Below are 19,826 nucleotides of genomic sequence, written 5' to 3'. Positions count from 1 at the left end.
GCCTAACTGTGTCCGGTGGCTGAAGTGTTCCTGAAACCACTGGTTAACCGGTTCGGCACGGTGGAATCATTCGAGAAGGACTCCCAAAAAAAATGAACCCAACCCCGGATCAGCAGAATCGAATGGAGGGCTATGATCCATCCGTCCCCTTGCATTGCTTTCTCTGTGGGCGACTGGGCGACTGGGCGACTGGGTCCGCTGGAGGCAGAAACATTTCCCCCTGCTACGCGATCATTGGTTGAGCATGGTTGAACCCTCAAATTACCGTTGCGGTGACCCCGAGCTCTAAAGAACTAGCCCTGAAGAAATTTGATTATGGTGAATCTCAGGGCCTTCAGGTAAACAAAATCTAAACTCACCTGACCCCGTCGAGGCAACCACCGGCAATTCGGCTATTTGTCGCTGCCAGTTTTGGGAAATGGGTCGGCTCTCGTCGCTCTCTAACGTGTGGCTGTGTGCCTTGGGGCGCGGCCTCGGAGCCAAAGCCACACACCGCTTGCGCGGCAAACCTGCTTGATACGTACGGCAAAGAAAGTCTCCCTTTGGCGCCCAGGGTTCTAGGTTCTGAACATTGGGTGTCAATTGGGAAGAGTGGGAAAGTCGGCCATTACATTCGAGTGCACGAAACCCCGATGCAGTGTATGAGAACGCGATGTGCTAGCCGTTGTCACCCCAAATGTGACAACGGACATTAGCGCGGTTGGGGCCGAAAGCCGCGCGCCAGACTCATGTCTGTGGATGAAACACCAGTCATCTATCGACTGGTCTGGATTCTGCCAGTCATTATCTCTCAATCGGAGATCATTGGCAGTGCCCTGTCAATCGTAGTTACCCGCTGCGGAGATGACACATATCCTGTCTCAGGCATCTGTCTAGTGGTACAACCCGGGCCCGCTGACGACTTAACGGCTCTGCTCCTAGATACAAAGCGAGAAACTGTGTTCCAATTGAAACATTACCCACCCTCAATCCTGGTATACCATAACTTTACAACATCTCTGCTCAGATATCAAGATCCGAAAGCCAACGTTCTTTCCACTGTTGCAACCACGTCTTGAACAGCTCAATATCGACAGGCCCGATCTTGCTCATGACTGTACTCTGAGCAATGGCGTTTGTCGTTTCAAGAGGTGCGGCATTGGCACCCTGCTGATCCAGCAGACTCCGGAAAAACCCCAGCAATGGAACAGCCGGCAGACCTTCGAGACGTTCACGACTCGTATCATCCGAGATTTGTTGCAAAGCATTGATCCATTCTTCCAGCGAAACCACCGTAGCTTTACACGCCTTAGCCACCAAGGGAGCAAACAACTCCCAATCTTTTGGCTCAGGGTTGACAATGTGGTACACCTTGAGGCCGGTAAGACCCTGCTTCTCATAGCGGCATTGAACGATCTGCACAATAGCTTGAGCAGCTAGGTCCTGTATATCACCAGAATGTCAGCAACTGCCGAATTGTGTGAAGACATGCCAGGATGTGTTACTCGGAAGCTCAACAACTTACAATCGGGATCCAATTAACCTTCATTGTTCCCAAAGAATCTGGAAGCTGGCCGATGGTGATTGATGAGCAGACCATCGCCGGAAACCAGTCCCGCGAGGTCCACATTCCTCCTTTGGGGGATGACGGACCGCCCAACTGGCCGATACGGTGGATGCTGATAGGAAGGTTGCTGCGCTGGGCTGCGATTTCGCAAAGTGACTCGGCGACGTATTTCGACTCAGCGTACCCCAGTTCTTGCACCACGGAGGCGTCATGCAGTGTTTCAGGAATTGTTGATCCATGTGACGCTTGCCATGACCCGACCGTCGACACAGATGACATATAGTGCAGGTGAGCCCGGCGAGGGGACTCCTCAACCAGGCTCAGAAGGCGTCGCAGCCCCGTAAGCATAGGACTCTCGAAGGCTTTCAAGGGTTTATGGAAATCGACGGGCCAGGCGTTGTGGATGTAGACGTCCGCTGTGTCCCGCAGATGACGATATTGAGCAGGTGTTAGCCCCAGCATGTCATCGCCTAGGCTGACCTGCCAGAAGTGAACCCGTGAGGTTTCTGTAACCCACCCATCTGACAAGCCCCTTTCCTGGAAGCTATTCACCTGTCGATCAGCTGCATCCGCGCTACGGTTGAGACAATATATATCTCCGACCGACGGATTCTGCAACAACTGATGGAGCAGGCGACTCCCAAGATCACCCGTCGAGCCCGTTAGCACTACCGTTATACCGCCGTGGCCAAGGTGTTGAGAGTGATTCCAAATAGAATGGACAAGCCGATCAGTTCGCGTCCATTGAGAATCTGGATTGCTTTTGCTAGACTTGTCATCGCCAACATGTCGACTAAGTCTGTCGGCAAGAGCTTGGACGGAGCCTGCTTGGTATATTTCGTTGCTTGACCAAGTCAGAGTTTTCCCAGAAGGGTGTAGTTTCTTCGATGCATGCTGCAACATCCTCGACAATTCAGTCACCTGCAGTGAGTCGATCCCGCTATCGACTAGGTCATCAGTTTCACCAACGTCCTTCAAACGGAGTCGTCGGGAGAATACTTGTAAGAGCCATTCCTGGAACGCGTCCCGATCCGAGCCCTCAGGATATGCTCCATCATTGGTATCGTGCGCGTTAGAACCGTTTGAGTCTTCAGGCTCATACATTGAGTCCAGCACGGACTTGTAATCATTTGCGATCTCGCGACGGCGCAATGACCCCTTGGGGGACCGAGCGAATGGTTTATCGCAAGACGTTAGAGCTATGTGGGTGTCGAAAATCCGTGCATAAGCCGGAAGTGCCTCATTAGCCTCATCCAGAAGTGACTCAAGCTGCTGTCGGAGCCATTCCTCAGTCCAGTCCTTAGGAAGATCATCCCACTGGGGTTCCAGAAGCAACGCGGCTTGATGGCGGTCCTGGGCAAAGACCGCCGCGCGCCTGATCAGCTTGTGGCTCTCGAGAATCTTTTCAGCTTCGATAGGATTGAATTTCTCTCCGTTGCCCATGACAATTATGTCGTCGCCTCTGCCGCTGAAATGCCAAAGACCGGATTTCGTTGGATGAGGCGTGAGAAGATCGCCCGTGCGGTACTCAGACAGATCCGGATAGGAATAAAAGATTCCGTGGTATTTGCGTGACTCAGGCCTGGGTATCACCAGCTCAAAGAGTCCTTTCTCGACTTCGTCCATCCGCGCCCCAAAGGCGGGAACCCATTCGAGATAATCCCAATCGTCTGGATCCTCGCAGAGCAAGGCGGGCGTCCATCCCGTCTCGGTACTCCCAAGCATAGTCTGTAGACGTGCGAGCGATGACAATTGTTTCCCGGCGGATTGTGACATTGGCGCGCCGCCGTAACCCACGTACTCAAATTGCGAAAGTGCTTCCCGGCCGCTCTCCTGTCCTCCGAGGTCTTCAAGTACAGGTGCAGCTAGCAATGTCCGTTTGGGGTGATGGGCAGACACGATCTGTGCAAACAGATCAGGGTCCAATGGGCGGTCAGGTGCGAGGACAAATGGTGCCCTAAAGTAGATACACTCTGTGATGCAGACAAGGCCGAGGAAATGGAACATAGGGCCATAGTGAAATCTTAATTTCCCAGTCGCTCGCAGATGACCTTGAGCGAGCTTTCGTCCCTTCGGCACAGGGATGGTCTGGATATTCTCAAGAGCGGCGAGATAACCGTGCGGTACGTTGATAACCTTGGGTTTTCCCGTTGTTCCAGAACTATGCATGATGATCGGGGTTATATCCTCGACGGCGGCGAAATCGTGCTCGTGCTTGTAAGGGTAGTTGTCGCTGGGTGCATCCTGGAAGACTTCCCAGAGTGACGGCATATTCCATTTCTGGAACCCCTCTGAGCGATTGCTCTTGACTTTGTCCAGCATCTGTCGCAACTGCTGCTTGTTGCTGGCGTCGACCATCACCGAGCAATCTGTGGCGTCGAGCAGATGCTGGAAGGCGGAATGAGAGTTCCGGGTGGAGAGAAGCAATACCTATGTTGTATGAGCTTTCTGATTATCAGAGAAATCATGCTTCACGAACCGTGTTCCCTGTTTTCATGCACGCCAATATGAACGCTGCGTATCGCAAATCATTGTTACCTATATAGGCGAGAACATGTCGCTTCTTCTTGGCCCTATCGCCCAGCTGCTGGTCAATCCAGAAAGCAACGCGATTGACAGCGTGGGCTAGATCCTGGCAGGAGATGTTTCGCCAACCATCTGCTGAGTTTATCGAAACTGGATGGATGCAGAACAGTTCGTCTGGCCGAGTTTCTGCTAACTCATCCACCACCTGGTGTAGGAGCCGGCCCGGAGTAGCTTCTGAACCCATTTTCGATATACGGAGAAGATAATGTTAAAACAAGTTACTGAAACACGATCTGAGAAGGATATCTGAAGGCTGGATACAAAGCGGTTGGTTATATGCACAATTGCCTTTTCCGCAGAAGTGACGGCATTGTAGCCTGCAGTGCGCGACACATTCCTCATGGCGTATATCAGGGACAACACGACTTGTCTCTAATGGCTGTTTTCTCGCAGCTGCATCGAGATATGACACCTGCTGGCAAGGTCTCGACGTCATCAAAGTCTAAATTCAGGGTCCATCCGCTGCCGACAAACGTCTGACTGGATGGGAATTATAATCGCGGCAATAATGGTTCAGCCGAATACTGAGTTGCTGGTTTCGCAGAAGCTTGGACTAGACCATTCGGAAGTCCCATTGAGTTTCTTCTGGTGGTACTCTTATGAGCCGCTCCAAGGAAATCCGTCAGAGATTAGTCTAGTTGCAAGGTTTCGGTCACGGTTCGGAGCCGGTAGGTCAGGGACTTCGCATACCACGTACCACGAGTTGTGTATTTGATTTCCATCTCATCAAGTTCTTTTAACGGATCACAGCAGCTCTGTCACTTGCTGCCAATTTCCCGATTGATCGAATGAGAGAGCGAAAAGGGAAGGGTGCAGAATATCCGACGCAATGATATCAGGTGGTTGATGTAGTAGATTCCGAGAATAGAAAGGATGACCACATTCCAATCCAGATAGCATTCCGTCCGTGGTTTTCTGCAGGTTCTGTCCGCGCTTGCCCGATGCGGTATACAGCTACCAAGAACTGCCATTAATGGCAATGCATCCTCAAGATGCGAGATGTGATGAAGAGATAGATGCTGGTACGTTGTCGAACGGCGAACGGAACAGTCCCAGTGCAGGGGGACCCGAGCCGTTCTCCGAGTCGGGATCATAGGTAGGATACTCTGAATCCTCCTCATCGGGCGGGAACCAGCATTCCTCCTCTTTTAACCGAACTAAAAACAAAAAAATACGTAGGCGTTGCCCGAGTTTCTAAACATATGGAGCAGTGTTGAGTGCCCTTCATTTCTACATTATATTGGTTAATTTGGTCGGTCTGTAGCCGGCAAATTCTATCCTTGATGAAATCAAGCTGATAGCGGCAGTGTTTGCGAAATTCAAGAATCGTTTCTTGATCATGATCTTGAGTGGCCATATCCATATTTCAAGCTAATAGTTAGGAGGAAGAATGAATGCAAGGAAAGTGTGGGGGGTGGAGTTTGAGCAAAGGAACGGAGTCCAAGGTGGGAGGCATCATGGCATAACCAACGCCAAGGCGCACTGCATGGAAGACGTATTGAAACCAAGCAAATGGACTCAAGAAGCTACATTGTTTGAAAAATTTATTTGAGTAGTGATCTCAATCTCAAAAATGGTTGTTATTTTTGTTGAACTCTATCAGTCTCTGATGTTCTTGTCAAGCCCGAACATAATCCAGATCTCTATTCCTGAGAACAGAAAACAGTGGTTAATCAAGAGCAAAAAGGACTCGAGAAGAGTATAACACTATAAGACAGCAAGACTACCGATAATACCGACTCCAAGCCCCCTCAAGACTGACAGCAGCTTAGAAGCCACCTCCACCCTCACAGCCCGGAACACTATAGACCCCCGTCACCCAAAGTACCGTATCAATCGGCCACCAGAGCGAGGTCACAAGCATTGCAATCATCCAAGCATAGTCCAGGTAGCCGAGGTCAAGGGGGGGATTACACTCGATGAATTCACTCAAGAACCCCCTCACCATTAGCAAGATCAGCCAGCTCGACTTGAAGATCGCTAGGACCCAGTGGTGAGCCACAAAGTGGTCGATGCCCCCGACCCACCCCAGAAACCCGGCGAGGTAGGCGATGGTCGCCCGCTTGTCGTAGCAGCCGTCGTGGGGCTTCAAGCGTGGGTCCTGCTCCCGGATGGTGGTGAGAACCAGGGCGCACAGGAAGAGCCCTACCATGGCGAGGAACCACGTGCTGATGCATGCCGGGATCCAGAACTTTGAGCTGCACAGCCAGGACCGACACCCGCGCCTGATTCGGAACCGGCAACGGCGGCGGTCCTGCTTGGTCCTGGGATTGCTATCGCTGGCAGTAATGGGCTGAGGTTGCTCCTCGATGTCTCCCTCGGCGACGGGCTCAACTGAGATCGAATTGATCGTAGGTTGAGTACCCATGCGGTTGGATTGAGGTGGGTAGATGGCGTGGTATGAGGGGGGAGGGGACCGAATAGCTGCTTCAAGGTTGCAAACTGAGGAAGTCTCGTCGGGCGTTTGAGTAGCCAATTGTCCTTGGAGACACTCAGTCAGCTGCTTAGGGAAGTCATCTGGAGATTCAACGGTGATCGGAGCATCATTGGCAGACTTTCCTTGAGCTTGAGAAGACATCATGTACTGCAAACACGGCACGAGGTTGTGAAACTGAATAGTAAAGTATCGGTGTCAGATCTCGTGAATGCTACGCAGGAACGATGCTGTGGGTGGTAGATACCAATTTCCTCGGGTGGCAGGAGAAGTAGAGGCTTCTTATATACTTCCATGGAGGGTCGATTTTCAATCAAAGATTCACTTATCTTAGATCGGTTTTCCGCACAGATTTCGACTGATACGGCTATAATCCCATGGTGGGGAGGTGAGGGGTCTTCTCGCTGGCAAGGCATTGTTTGTGGCATTGTTTGGGGCAGTGGCATTGAAGTTCGTGATAAGCCCCGTTTGTATTGTTGCACGGTGCCCGATAATGAAACCTTTAACAGGCAACACCTGCCCAATAGTACGAAGTAGACACGAAGGTAGCGTACAATGATTTCAGAGAAAGTTATCTCTAGGAGGACCATTCATGGCGCAAAGCTGAGGTCTACTGTGAGTATTATTGAAAAGACTTGAATTGCATTTGTCCATCTGTGCTTTGCTTTGTTCGCTTGATCAATTTACCCCCCTCTTCCAATCGACTAACTAGGTCCATTCATTTGCAGTATCAAAGGATTGTCCCTGCTTCCTTCACTTGTTCACGATCAAAGAAAAACAACCACGCAGCAATGTAAACGACAATCAGTCCATGGCAACATATTACCCACATCGTCCAAGCCCCACTTCCTGTGTGCCTCTACCAAATCTCTCAAGCCCCGATACGACCCAAGCAACCTGGGATGCTATAGACGCCGGTGGACCAGAGGTATGCATCGATCGGATACCAAAAAATGGTGACTATCTTCATCAAAAACGAAAATGCCGACAGCCAAAGCAAGACCGGAGGAAAATCCGCGGCATAAGGATCATGGTGGCCGCCATAGCGGTAAATGAGAACAAGTACACCGTGCAGAAATGCCCACATCGACTTGAGGACGGCAAGCAGCCAATGATGAGCATACCAATGGTCGGCTCCCAGCAGACCCAGGCTGCAAGCCAAGCCAAACGCCGTGTCGTGCTGATTTGAGCACTGGTCCTCCAGCGAGCAGTCTTCCTTACTGTTGTTGTCGCGCTTGTTTTGGATGTAGAGGGCGAGGTTCATGAAGACTATGGCCGCGACAAACATTGTGATTGTGCAGATCCTGCACCTGGAGATCCAATTGTTGTATACATCATCTCGGCGACGGAGAGGACGACGGTAAAGTCTGACTTCGTAAATTAGAAATTCAGAGAGGGGTTGTTCTTCGACGTCCATAGCAGCGGCTGGCACCTTGTTGGGAAGGCTACATGGAGGCGAAGTATCGGTGGGTTCATGCTCATAGGCAGGCGGTGGATCCCTCGGAATTTCGAGAGGTTGGGGCGAATCAGTCAGCGCCTCATGAGGGACTGACAAAGCTTCCTCAGAGACCTCAGAAGCTCCGACTGAGGACTGCAAAGTCTCGGTTCGAATCCGGCAGGTCAACGAAGAGTCCATTGAGGATTCCGGAAAGTCAGATTGAGTTGCAAACGAAGAAGTCATGATGCACTGCCCTCAGATGTCGCCCAAGTTGCGTCAAAGTCAAAGTTCCAAGGCCAATGGAAGCAATACTAGTGCTGATAGAAATGGCAAGTCATGTTGAGAGTGGGCGGAGCTTTTATGTTGAGGGGATCGACGTGTCTTCGATGTGAAAACTTGTTCGTATCTGGCGGGAGAAGCGGGTGAAAGCATCTGTCAACTAATGCATCCCAGTAAGAGAGTGGGTCCTTGCCCATCTTGTAAATCACCAAGCATTCCTGGACTTTACATTGCTGGTCAGCATTGCACTTCGCTGGTCTCCTCGTTTGCTGCGACGGAGACTGGATTTGACAGGTTTCATTTGTTGTCTGAAACAATGACTACGGAGACATGGCATAGCCTCGTAACCAGTAGTAAAAAGGGAAGGGCTTTTTCCTGTGACGTGATCTGTAAACGTCGAAGAAGCAATGACTCTCGAAAAATAGCGCATCTTCGAAGACGAAGGACTGATCAAGGATGATTTTTGTTCGGCATTGGGTGAGATATCGATGGGACCTACCGTACCGCGCTCGGACAGACTTGGAATTTTGATAAATCGTCTCAAACCATGCAAAGTGATTGATTACTATGGTATGATCTATTGACCGATAAGCAGGAAGGAAGTCGAGGATTCTGATTCTCTGCGCCGTAGGGCGAGAACGTACCTCGGGCGTCACGATGATGAGTAGGCGTTGAGCTGCGAGGATCTGTCCAGATCGACTGGTGCTTCACTCGGGCACCGCAGGCGTTTGTCAAGCAATCGCATTGGTGCAACCATCCGGTTGAGGGATTTCAAAATCTGGATGTAGAGTGTCGTAGTTCTCCTCACTTGGCGCCATATTTACGAGGCAGTGTTTCGGCGAGCGGCATCGATGAGTCAACGGAGCTGACTGCAAGATCAGCTGCGAGAATACTAGGGAGAGGAAGCAGTTAGTCGGGCAGGATCGAGCGCTCCAGTGCGAGCAACAAACCACACCATTGGCAGCAATGAGACAATGGTCTCTGATCCTTGTCGTTGGCAATTGATGGCAGTGCACCTTTCACATGTGCGAAAAGTAGACCCATAGCTGCTCTGGAGTTGCGAGTAGGCATCCATTCGTTGCTTCTGTAGATCTTCAAAGAGATTGCGCGAAGGAAACCGGATAGGTGATGGATAGAAGCTCTACTCCAGAGAGTGTTGTGTTGTCAGAACTGCGTTAAGGTAGACGGACAACCTTACCGCATTAGTGCCCGCTTAAACTAAGCACGGCAGCACGGCAGCAATACGTACAGTACCCCACTCACCTCCCGCCCGCTAAACACAGCGTTATCGCAAGTGGGGCCTCCACATTCCATAAGTTCTTCTCTCCTCACCCACCACCATCGTCCCTCCTTCCCTCCCTCCCACATCTCACCCTCCCTCTACACCCACCAAAACCCCCCTCACAACCCCACAACAATGCCCCCCCAACCCCCAACAATTCCAGTCCAAATCCTCGACGGCGGCCTGGGCACCACCCTCCAAGACCACCACGCGACAACCTTCAACTCAACCACCACCCCGCTCTGGTCCTCGCACCTCCTGATCTCCTCCCCGCCCACCCTCCTCGCCTGCCAGCGCTCCTTCATCGAAGCCGGCAGCGACGTCCTCCTGACGGCCACCTACCAAGTCTCCATCGAGGGGTTCGCGCGCACCAAGACCCCCGACCACCCCGGCGGGATCCCCCGCGATGCGATCGCGCCGTACATCCGCACGGGCTTGTCCGTCGCAGCCGACGCCGTCCGCGGCTCGAACGCCAAGATCGCGCTGAGCCTGGGCCCTTACGGGGCGTGTATGATCCCCGGACAGGAGTATAGTGGGACGTATGATGCGGAGCATAATGACGAGGAGAGTCTGTTTCGGTGGCATTTGGAGAGGCTGCGGTTGGTTGTGGAGGCGGTGCAGCAAGACGGTGGAAGATTGGAGGACAAGGTGCAGTATGTGGCGTTTGAGACGGTGCCGCGGTTGGATGAGGTGCGCGCGGTGCGCCGGGCGGCGAGGGAGGCCGGATTGGGGGCGATGGGGATTCCGTTCTGGGTGGTTTGCGTCTTCCCCGTCGAGGGGCAGGATGCCTTGCCCGATGGGAGTGCGGTGGAGGCCGTCGTGGAGGCGGCGTTGGGTGGCTCTGAGCCTAAGCCTTGGGGTATTGGGATGAACTGCACCAAGATGCATCGCTTGGGCGGGTTGGTGAAGTTGTTCGGGGAGGGTGTGGAGAAGGTGCTGGGTGAGGAGGGGGCGCAGACGAAGCCTGCGTTGGTGTTGTATCCCGACGGGACGCAGGGGGAGGTTTACAATACCACCACCCAGGTGTGGGAGAAGAAGGTCGAAGGACCTGGTGCCGCCGATTCGGTATGTCTTTCTCTTCCCTCTTTTCATGCTTTTGAATGTGCTTTTGGGGACCTTCAAGTGGCCACACTTGACTTTCGGGAGAACTTCTATGTTGCGCATGTGTACTAACGATGAACAGCGTCCGTGGGAAGTTCAACTCGCGGAGGTCGTCAACGACGCTCGTACTGGCGGCCACTTCAGCTCGATCCTCGTGGGTGGGTGCTGCAAAGCTTCGCATCATGACATCGCCAGGCTCCGACAACAGTTTCAATCATAACCAACCACAACATTTGTACGAACAACTTAAAAGACACTACGCGAAAATGATACCAATTATAGCCGAGTGACACTTGTGTATACTAGGATAGAGCCAAAGTGTTGAAAAAAGTCTAGTGGGTATCACCGTCTAGGTATATACAAGTCTATATACAAGAGCATGTGTATGTACTCAGAAGATCCAGTCGACAAAGCGCTTGAGTGGCGTCTGAGGTCCGTGGTCTTTGACAATGATCTCACCCTCCAAGAGACGACCAGACCAGAGATCCAGGGTAGATGCGCGGACAAACTAAAGCAACCTATTAGCGTCTGCATCACAAAACAAGAGGGATAGTATGGGACTAACCTTGCTTTTCTTGAAGATCTTCCAAAGGATGATTGGCACAATGAAGATCGGGATACCGACATACGAGGCGAAAAAGTCCGAGGTAGACCAGTTCCCCTTGAGGAAGACAGGGAATCCAGCCACAAGAGTAATGATGGTGGATCCGATGAATCCCACCCACGCGGTGTAGGGCTGGAACGGGCCCTGCCAAGGGAGGGTATCGCGACTATGGCCTTGGACCTTCATCGCCCGATGGAAGCGGATATAACAGAAGCTGAGAGTCGCCCAAGCAATTAAGCCGGCGATCGTGCTCAGGTTAAGGAGCCAGGTAAAGGCTTGAGAAGGACCACCACTTCCGAGACCTAAGCAAGTTCTGGGTTAGATGAATAGCTTGACGGTGAAATAGGAAGGATGCGTACTCAGATAGGCCAAAGGACCGAAGAGCCAGGAGACGACCACCGCAATATACGGAACACCTTTCTTAGTGACCTTGCCGAAAAATTGAGGAAGTTGGCGATCGGTGGTCATGGCTACGATCATGCGTGAGCCGACCCAGCAGTAGGAGTTACCAGCTGACCAGGCGGAGATCAAGACACAGGCGTTCACGAGCGAGGGGAGACCACTGATGCCGGCTTGCTTGATGGCAATAACCCAGGGAGAGCTGTTGGCATTTCCAGAGCCGGATGTGAGGCCAGAGGTGCGGGGATCGACGATCATTCCAATGAGCAGGGCTCCGAGGATGTAGAAGAAGGCAATGCGGTAGGTGACGCGACGGGCAGCCTTGGGGATGGCGCGGTGCGGGTCCATAGCTTCGGCGGCGGCAATGACGACAGTCTCGACTCCGACGAAACTGAAAGAGGCGTTGACGAAAGCCGACAAGAATCCCAGGAAGTGCCCAGTTGATCCAGTAATGCCATTGTAGTTGGTCCAGGGACCAGGGTTGTGCCAGTAGCGGAAGCCGATGGTCTCGTGGTTTGGGCCGCCGCCTGCAGTGATCACGATGGCCGCGATCACCAAGCCCAGAAAACACAAGACCTTGATGGCACCTGTCACGACTTCACTCTCGCCATAGAAACGGACACTCATCAGATTGATAATCAAGATCAGTGCCAACCCGACTGTTATCACCACGGCCGGTGTTATGTCTGACCAGTAGCTCACCACGACCGCAGCTGCGGAGACCTCCGAAGCGATGGCGATGGTGTAACAGTATCCGTAAGTGATGGCAAGAGAGAAACCGACGGCGGGATCGATGAACCGAGTAGCCCAGTGGGGGAAGGAGCCTGCAGTAGGAAAGACGGTCGCCAGTTCGGCGATGCTTTGCATGACACACCACAGCACCAACCCCACGACAATATATGCCAACAACAAACCGGCGGGCCCTGATTTCGCATAGGCAGAGCCGGCTCCAACGAAGAGACCAGTTCCAATACCACCGCAGAATCCAATCATGCTGATGTGGTAGTTCTTGAGTCGACGCTGCGTGGCACCACGGCCACCAACGTTAAGCTCCATCTCCCCTTTTACCGGGGGACCATCCTCTTCGCCATAGTAGTTGGGCACCTTCGGATCACCGCTTCCATGATGCTCAATCTTATTCTCCGCAGCGGAGACTGAAGAGTCGTACATCGTTTGCGCCGAAGGTGTGCAGGTGCTCACGGGCAGAGGGAGTCCGGGGGAAAGCTGAAATGTGGGATGAGGGGAAAGGGAAAATGTCTTGGAGAGAAGAACACGGGGGACAATTATATCAATCGACGAAAGGCAGGCGACCAACCGATTGAACTGCGCAGCTTGCCACCGATCAGCCTCGCGCGGAGAACCACTTTTTTTTTCTCCCACCGTCGCCGCAGTGTGCAATCGCCATCACGACATCGGGTACCGGGTTGGCACCATGCCCTTTTGACGCTAAGCGTGCGACCCTCCCCACCGCACGCGTGCCGTTCTATGGTGAGTTTCCGAAGACGGCCTCCACTTGGCCCGCGAGATGGACTGCGATTGAACATGCAAATTAGTCATTCGTGTTGATATCAAGCTTTAAATGACAGGGGTAGAAGAACCAAGGACTTCTTCTGCATTCAAGGCGAGTCCAGGATTGGAGGAGCCATGAGGAGAGTCGGTGTGGCGAAGGCATTACAGTTTTTCGAGAAAAAAAAACCGTGAAAGTTCCCAGTTCCGGATCCGCCCTTTGGATTGTGCAAGGCACGTGTTTTGTATGCCCATTAGTCCTATTATAGCTTAGTGTAGTCTGCGACGGTTCCTTGCAGCCGCTCACTGCAAATCCCGCACTATCAGCTTACGCTTAAAATTCTAGCGTCGTTCGGACCAGAGCCAAGACGGCACTGCTGCTCATCGCTTCTGGAGTCATTGTGCAGTCAAGCAACGCAGGTGTACTTCTTTTGAGGATCATCCACATGAGTTCAACTGTACTGCAATTGCTTCGTATGCTTCAGTCTGGTCTCATACATCATCAGGTCCAGTCTGAACCCGCCGCCTCCGTTTCGGAGAAACCTACTCCGCTTCTCACATAGCTCTTACGTAAAACTCACACAAGCTCGGCGACCAAAGCGTGATTAGCTTCCCTTCGATACGCCGTTCGTGAGAGCAATCAATCAATCAAGCTGGGCAAACATGATAAGAGATGGCCGCTGTTGTGCTGGAAGGCAAATTCGGCCGAGCGAAACGGCTGCCTGAAGAAACGGGATGACTGGTCGTGGTCTAGATCGCTAGGCGCATTGAGTATTGTTCTTCTTCCAATTGATGTCACTCTTTGCCACTGTCAGGTGCGGATGGACCCCAGGGTGGCTCTCATGAGCACATTCCCATGTCAGATCGCGTCATAAGAAGAGAGCGATCACCTGTATAGACATTCTGTACAGTCTTTGGAAGGTGTAAGAAGTCTGATGTGGTGCCAATGTCAGACGGTAGCCTCTCGAGTTCTCAACCATCGACGACTATTGGTTTATCCAGTTGCTCAAGTGGTGTGCATGATAGCTTTGGACGAGTGGTACTATGCAAATATAAGAAACATTGCAAGGGGGAAGTGGTGGTTCAATTCGCTCTTAGTCCATTCCATGGCCTTCGTTCCTTCAGGCAGACTCAGTTGGGCCCGGACTAGTAACGTTGAGTTAACATCGGAACTGCCCAGAAAATGGCCGCTATCAGATCGAATCCTCAGACATGCTGGGTCGACGGGAACTAAGCAGGGCTGATCACCTGATGATCTTGACTGAGAGATGTTCTTTGGAGAATGGCTGTGCAGATTCTCTGTGCTCATTCGCATGGACCACAAAGCACAATTGCCATCATCTCAGGTCCTGGGCTTTACTCTATGCAATTCTTAACAAGCAGCATACTATGCAGCCACTATGATTCCAGCGTCCCCAACAGGTACTTGAGAATCCGTAGCAGATTCAAAACTCGCAGATGGCATCCAAATCAAAAAGAAAGGAGACTCAGATGCTCATTCTCAGACCCCAGCCTTCACCACAGCAAACTAATATACATCACACCAAAACCAAAACCATAGCCTTTTATGAACCCCAACGCCAAACATACAGCACATAGAATACACCTCACCACTCCCGAAAACAAAGAAAAGTAGAGATATCATCACGATCCATCACCACCAGCAACCTCTCCAGCAACATCCTCCCTCATATCACCCATCCGTAATCTTATCATCAAAGTATACTCAATTCTTTCCCCCCTTTTCCTCTCCATCTCCCTTCCCCCAAGTCCAAACATCCCAGATATGGTCCCGAATCAAATCCCCATACCCCTTCCCCTCGTCGAGGGCCTTCTGCTCCTCGCGCAGACGCCGCTCCTTCCACCCCTCGGTCTCCCCACCCATCCACACCCGCTGCAGCACGGGCTTGTCAAACTCCTCGCGGGCCTTCAGCTTGGCCAGCTCCTCCCCCTTGGCCTCCTCGATCTGCCGCTCACGGTCCGCCTTCAGCCGGGCCTGGATCTCCAGCGCGCGCTCGCTGGGGAGCCCATTCCCCAGCGAGGCCAGGGGGTGGCTCCGGCCGGAGGAGATCTTGTCCTCGAGGCGGTCGACGATGCTGCGGCCGGTGCGCTCGCGCGTGAGGTGGTTGGCCGAGATCGAGAAGGCGCTAAGCTGGAGGACGGTCAGGTTGTCGAGCTTGCGCGGCGGGAGGGCGATGAGGATCGGAGAAGCAACCAGGAAAGTCCAGGCAGCGTAGGTCTTGAAGCGCTGGTAGTCGGCTTCCCGTTGGCTTTGGAGGGTGGCTTGCTGTTGTTGTTGTTGCTGATCTGGGGTAGTGGGGGGTTGTGGGGTGGTCATTTTGTTTTTGTTCCGGGGTGGGCGTCGGGTAGTTGAGACGCTTGCTCGTGGGATTCAAGTGTCAAGGAGTAGACGGACGGAGTCTTGGTGTTGATTAGTATCGGACGTTGAATGGCGTTTCGTTTGTTTTCGTGATGAGATTCTTCTTGGATGCAGGACATTGTTTCGAAGATGGAAATTTACGGCGGACTGTTGCGCCAGATGCGCAGACATTAATCATGTGACGTCCAGACATGGTTCAGTTTCACTGATAGTTGCCAGGCCTAGACAACGGGAACAGATATCGATTGCTGCTGACGTTCCTGTATATAAGTTATGATACAGGTCTTTAGTTGACAGTAGAGAACCTTGATTCCTTGAAGAGCCTCGCCCACGTCCCCAATGCAAAACCAACGTGTAAGGTGACCGCATTTTACAAGACTCGTCAATAGCCGCTTCCTGAGCCATCACAATATATCAACAACAACAAATTCCATTTCATCTCCTAGTCTAGGGGCATCCTGCTCATACTAGTTATGTCGCGTTGTTTACCCTAACTGTAAGATTTGAGGAGGTATACGAGGTGATCCCTTGGTTCATGGTATGTGGGGAACATATTACTGATCATAATCTTCATATAGAGTGCTAAGTACAGTACAAAAATTGAGAGGAATGACCCACCACCTCTTTTCGATCGAACATATCAACACTTCTTGATCGGCTTTTCTTATAGCATTGATCCTCGTCATTGATTGCCCAAGAAGCTTCGCATGTTCCTTCAAGCTCACAACAATCGGAGCTTAGATGGATACTGGATGCAATTCCGGAATTAAGAGAGAGATGGTAGGCAGGGGAAGTCGAACCTTTAGATACTAACAGTGCCAGAGCTCATGTACAATGCCATAGTAAAGTAGTTCATTGTTGTGTAGTGTATTGAGTTGTACTGTACCACCCAGCATGAGGACGATATGCTAATTCTAGTATACAAAAAGCAGACATGGCCCACCGGTATTCAATATACAGACCCTCACTCGGTGAGAGGAAACAAGGCCTCTGTACCGATGTCGTCGGAGATTGTAACTTGCTCGTAGTCGACGGCTGCGTTGTCTGGCCTTGTTGCATTTGCTGTCTGCTGATTTTAGTGGATTGCGACCAAGCTTTTGTGGTGCAGGACAGCGGTGGTCGGTTTTTGCAAGAGTTGCAACCCTCTTTGCGAAATCCTGGTTGTTTGTGACATAAGCCATTTTTAGGGTGTTTTTGATAGAACTTTGGCGTGTCTATGAGAAACATGCCTCAATGTTCATAGCATTCGCCATGTTCAAACTGTTCAGAGGGCGAAACGGTCGTGTTGTCTAGCCAATTTGCACTTGCTGCCTGCATAGTGTTTGTGGAGTGCGACCAGTGTTTTTGTGGCAGAGCAGCAGTGGTCGGCTTCTGAAGAGGTTGCAAGCCTCTTCGTGTCCGTTCTCGTCATGGTGATTGCCATGGTTCGGGATCGTTTTGATGACAGACCGTTGTCTTGGTGGGCAGGGCAGCGGTGGTCGACTTCTTAGGAGACAGCAGCCTTCCAGAGTTGGAAAAGTGGATTTCTTGACAGGCAGGGTAAGCTCTAGCTTCATGTTCTGGTCGTTGCTGGCTTTGGACTAACGCCAATCGGTTCAGTGGCGACGAGAATTTTGAGGATGAGGTTTTTGAGATGCAGGGGCTCTGTCCCTGTTCTGGTCAGAGATATCCTTCAACTCAACGTCCTGATAATTACTAACCCTGAAATGATGCCAATTAGGCAGTGGTATCGAGAATCGACGAAGTGGATGCTTCGGCGGGCACGAGGAACGTCCTCCACGTCCACATCCGCATCGTCTTGCATGTCGACCATCTCAACGTCCGGGTCATAAATGACCACGGGCTCAAAGTCATAGGAGAGGCTATGCTCAGATTCTTCGGAATGCACTCTCCGGCAAACGTCTTTCATTCTCATATCCTGGTCATGATTGACCTTGGCGTGACGGAGAATAGACTTGGGTAGGGGCAAGGGGGGTTGCTTGGAGGCTGGATTTCTGTTTTTAGATTCGCCACACACATCTTTCATCTCCACGTCCTGGTCATTGCTGATCTTAAGGATAGATCTGGAGAGGAATGGGGATTGTTTGGAGCGAGAGGAGGTAAAAAAGAAAAAGAGAAGTTGGGGGAGGAAGCGGAGGAATGGGGGTGAGGGACAGAAGACAAGCCAGGAAGTGGAACTTGGGAACTGGAAGTTTAGGGAAAGAGACATCTGAAAAAACATGTTGATTCACCACGGAAGGAACAGGGCCGATATGTGATTACAACGGAAACTTCGTTGTCGGTACTAGAGCTAGGAAGGAACAGCTAGGCATAGCTACCAAGGCCCCAGCCCTAGGTGAAGCAATACTCCCGACAAGCATTTGACCCCTAAGTTAATACAATACCTACACTGTAGTGAATACGCCAGGTTGTTAGAGACACCTACTTATCTGGTTGGAACTTAGATTGATGTACAGTGAATGCTAGCAGCCATTCGGCAAGTGGAAAAGCTCTTCGTTGATCTGTCTCCTGACCAAACTACCAACGGATTGAGTCAGGGAAGGGAAGCAGGGATGTCTGTAGCTTTAGCTTGCAGTCCATCAACAAATACGCCATTGGGGTTCAACACCATACATGAGGAATGAACATGGGTTCTCAGACAAGATAAGAAAAGATACAGGAACTTGAAGCTTGCATAGCTTCACTCACTCCATCGACACATCACACACCCACCAGGGAAGCTCAGGGGCATCTTCCATCTCAACATCAGCATCCCCCATCTCTACATCCGAATCATCCACAACATCAACCATCTCCACATCCACAGGCTCATGATGAAGGGGGAATGGGTGTTCGGGATCCGCAAAGTGAACTTTGCGGGGGGGAAGAAAGGCATCCTTCATCACTCTATCCTGGTCATTGCTGACCTTTAGGATAGACCGAAGGGGGGACTGCTTGAAGGTAGGGACTTCATCCCTAGCCTGAGCAACATCTTTCATCACCACGTCCTGGTCATTGCTGACCTGGGACGGACGCCGGTGGGAGCGGCAGCGTCGGGAATTTGGGGGGTAAGGTTTTTCAGATGCAGGGGCTCTGTCCCTGCCCTGGCCAGGAGAGTTGGGCAGGGACTGGAGGCGATTACCCTGCGTTGTCTGGCCAAAAACATCTCTCATCACCACGTCCTGGTCATTGCTGACCTGGAACGGACGCCGGTGGGAGCGGCAGCGTCGGGAATTTGGGGGGTGAGGTTTTTGAGGAGCAGGGGCTCTGTCCCTGCCCTGGCCAGGAGAGTTAGGCAGGGACTGGAGGCGCATACCCTGCGTTGCCTGGCCGGAAACGTCTCTCATCACCACGTCCTGGTCATTGCTGACCTGGAACGGACGCCGTTGGGAGCGGCAGCGTCGGAAATTTGAATGGCGAGGTTTTTGAGGAGCAGGGGCTCTGTCCCCGCCCTGGCCAGCAGATTTGGGCAGGGACTGGAGTCGGGTACCCCGCGTTGTCTGGCCGTTTTGCTGTTGCTGTCTGTATGTTTGTGGACTGCGACCATTTTTTTGGTGGACAGAACAGCGGTGGTCGTCTTTGGAAGAGGTCGCAACTCTCTTCGTGTCCGTTATGTTCATGGGGATTGCCATGCTTCGGGACACAGATAGAACTTTTTTCGTGTTCTATGAGGATCAGGATAATACGGATTTGGAGTTCAGGTTTTGAAAGCAACGCGAGTACTTGAAAGCAGATTTTTAAAAGCAAGAACAGTTTTTTTTTGAGACTCCTTTTTTTGTTTTTGGGTAGTCTGGAGAGAGAAGGAGAAGGGAAGAAAGATCGAGCAGAACAGCGAGGGGACGAGCTGGTTTTGCTCGGCCGCGCTACCATTTCGATGTCATGATGCTTCCAAGCTGATTCCGCTACTGAAGTGAAGATTCTGATAAGATTTCCTCAAGGATGACAGCCAGATGCAACCCTGTAGCCATAGTACCCTTGCAGAAAGCTTAGCACAGAGTCTAGCACAGTCCGGGGGTGACCCAAGATCACCCCAGCTGCGGCTTGCGATTCAGATCGAGCCAATCCGCGAGACAGCCACTGCAGTGATATCGCAATTAAGCTTCCAGGTACGATCGGATTGCGTATGGGGAGTCTCGTCGGAACTTCCGGTCCAATAACGGAAGCACTATCTGGCAGCAGGACTATCATCTTGTTAGGTCTGGCTAGACAATTGTGCCCCACTGCGATTGGGAGAAGTGGTCGTGCGATTGGATTGGGAAGTGCTTTCCGATGCTATCATCGGTCATGAGACT

At 51.9% G+C, this 19,826-nt stretch overlaps 9 protein-coding genes across 9 annotated transcripts; 2 read left to right on the top strand and 7 right to left on the bottom strand.

Moving 5' to 3' along the window:
* Nucleotides 1–1,002: 1,002 nt before the first annotated feature.
* BO82DRAFT_274171 (non-ribosomal peptide synthetase) lies at nt 1,003–4,316 on the bottom strand (the record flags this gene model as incomplete). The annotated part of the gene is made up of 3 exons (XM_025631083.1): nt 1,003–1,422; nt 1,505–3,880; nt 4,101–4,316. The coding sequence occupies 3 exons, from the start codon at nt 4,314–4,316 to the stop codon at nt 1,003–1,005; spliced, it is 3,012 nt and encodes a 1,003-aa protein (XP_025496142.1).
* A 413-nt stretch (nt 4,317–4,729) lies between these two features.
* BO82DRAFT_142636 (uncharacterized protein) lies at nt 4,730–5,289 on the bottom strand. Its single transcript, XM_025630086.1, has one exon. It carries the CDS (start codon nt 5,251–5,253, stop codon nt 4,891–4,893), a length of 363 nt encoding a protein of 120 aa, XP_025496141.1. The 5' UTR covers nt 5,254–5,289; the 3' UTR covers nt 4,730–4,890.
* A 611-nt stretch (nt 5,290–5,900) lies between these two features.
* BO82DRAFT_361332 (uncharacterized protein) lies at nt 5,901–6,710 on the bottom strand (the record flags this gene model as incomplete). Its single annotated transcript, XM_025636809.1, has 1 exon — nt 5,901–6,710. One exon carries the CDS (start codon nt 6,708–6,710, stop codon nt 5,901–5,903), a length of 810 nt encoding a protein of 269 aa, XP_025496140.1.
* Nucleotides 6,711–7,437: 727 nt separating this feature from the next.
* On the bottom strand, nt 7,438–7,854 carry BO82DRAFT_398257 (uncharacterized protein; the record flags this gene model as incomplete). Its single annotated transcript, XM_025639017.1, has 1 exon — nt 7,438–7,854. The coding sequence occupies one exon, from the start codon at nt 7,852–7,854 to the stop codon at nt 7,438–7,440; it is 417 nt and encodes a 138-aa protein (XP_025496139.1).
* A 492-nt stretch (nt 7,855–8,346) lies between these two features.
* On the top strand, nt 8,347–8,862 carry BO82DRAFT_142617 (uncharacterized protein). Its single transcript, XM_025630085.1, has one exon. It carries the CDS (start codon nt 8,447–8,449, stop codon nt 8,741–8,743), a length of 297 nt encoding a protein of 98 aa, XP_025496138.1. The 5' UTR covers nt 8,347–8,446; the 3' UTR covers nt 8,744–8,862.
* Nucleotides 8,863–9,633: 771 nt separating this feature from the next.
* Nucleotides 9,634–10,947, top strand: BO82DRAFT_142604 (homocysteine S-methyltransferase family protein). Its single transcript, XM_025630084.1, has 2 exons — nt 9,634–10,630; nt 10,749–10,947. The coding sequence occupies exons 1-2, from the start codon at nt 9,701–9,703 to the stop codon at nt 10,884–10,886; spliced, it is 1,068 nt and encodes a 355-aa protein (XP_025496137.1). The 5' UTR covers nt 9,634–9,700; the 3' UTR covers nt 10,887–10,947.
* BO82DRAFT_350726 (putative amino acid permease) lies at nt 10,834–13,136 on the bottom strand. Its single transcript, XM_025634233.1, has 3 exons — nt 11,630–13,136; nt 11,232–11,572; nt 10,834–11,174 (listed from the first exon to the last, which is right to left on the bottom strand). The coding sequence occupies exons 1-3, from the start codon at nt 12,837–12,839 to the stop codon at nt 11,058–11,060; spliced, it is 1,668 nt and encodes a 555-aa protein (XP_025496136.1). The 5' UTR covers nt 12,840–13,136; the 3' UTR covers nt 10,834–11,057.
* A 1,381-nt stretch (nt 13,137–14,517) lies between these two features.
* BO82DRAFT_350724 (uncharacterized protein) lies at nt 14,518–15,659 on the bottom strand. Its single transcript, XM_025634232.1, has one exon. The coding sequence runs from the start codon at nt 15,511–15,513 to the stop codon at nt 14,902–14,904; it is 612 nt and encodes a 203-aa protein (XP_025496135.1). The 5' UTR covers nt 15,514–15,659; the 3' UTR covers nt 14,518–14,901.
* Nucleotides 15,660–18,036: 2,377 nt separating this feature from the next.
* Nucleotides 18,037–19,229, bottom strand: BO82DRAFT_350723 (uncharacterized protein). Its single transcript, XM_025634231.1, has one exon. It carries the CDS (start codon nt 19,164–19,166, stop codon nt 18,240–18,242), a length of 927 nt encoding a protein of 308 aa, XP_025496134.1. The 5' UTR covers nt 19,167–19,229; the 3' UTR covers nt 18,037–18,239.
* Between the last annotated feature and the right edge of the window lie 597 nt (nt 19,230–19,826).

Source organism: Aspergillus uvarum, assembly GCF_003184745.1.
Source record: "Aspergillus uvarum CBS 121591 unplaced genomic scaffold BO82scaffold_5, whole genome shotgun sequence".
Classification (NCBI taxonomy): domain Eukaryota; kingdom Fungi; phylum Ascomycota; class Eurotiomycetes; order Eurotiales; family Aspergillaceae; genus Aspergillus; species Aspergillus uvarum.
Note: the sequence above shows the minus strand (reverse complement) of the source record. Positions and strands in the feature narration are given on the sequence as shown.

Bases quoted from the DNA above. Each gene is read 5' to 3' on its own strand.
- BO82DRAFT_142617 (XM_025630085.1), top strand. From the start codon at position 8,447: ATGCATCCCAGTAAGAGAGTGGGTCCTTGCCCATCTTGTAAATCACCA.
- BO82DRAFT_350726 (XM_025634233.1), bottom strand. From the start codon at position 12,839: ATGTACGACTCTTCAGTCTCCGCTGCGGAGAATAAGATTGAGCATCAT. The intron at 11,573-11,629 runs GTACGCATCCTT...GAACTTGCTTAG, and splicing joins CGGTCCTTTGGCCTATCTGA to GTCTCGGAAGTGGTGGTCCT. The intron at 11,175-11,231 runs GTTAGTCCCATA...AGGTTGCTTTAG, and splicing joins AGATCTTCAAGAAAAGCAAG to TTTGTCCGCGCATCTACCCT.
- BO82DRAFT_350723 (XM_025634231.1), bottom strand. From the start codon at position 19,166: ATGGCAATCCCCATGAACATAACGGACACGAAGAGAGTTGCGACCTCT.
- BO82DRAFT_142636 (XM_025630086.1), bottom strand. From the start codon at position 5,253: ATGAGGAGGATTCAGAGTATCCTACCTATGATCCCGACTCGGAGAACG.
- BO82DRAFT_142604 (XM_025630084.1), top strand. From the start codon at position 9,701: ATGCCCCCCCAACCCCCAACAATTCCAGTCCAAATCCTCGACGGCGGC. The intron at 10,631-10,748 runs GTATGTCTTTCT...AACGATGAACAG, and splicing joins GACCTGGTGCCGCCGATTCG to CGTCCGTGGGAAGTTCAACT.
- BO82DRAFT_350724 (XM_025634232.1), bottom strand. From the start codon at position 15,513: ATGACCACCCCACAACCCCCCACTACCCCAGATCAGCAACAACAACAA.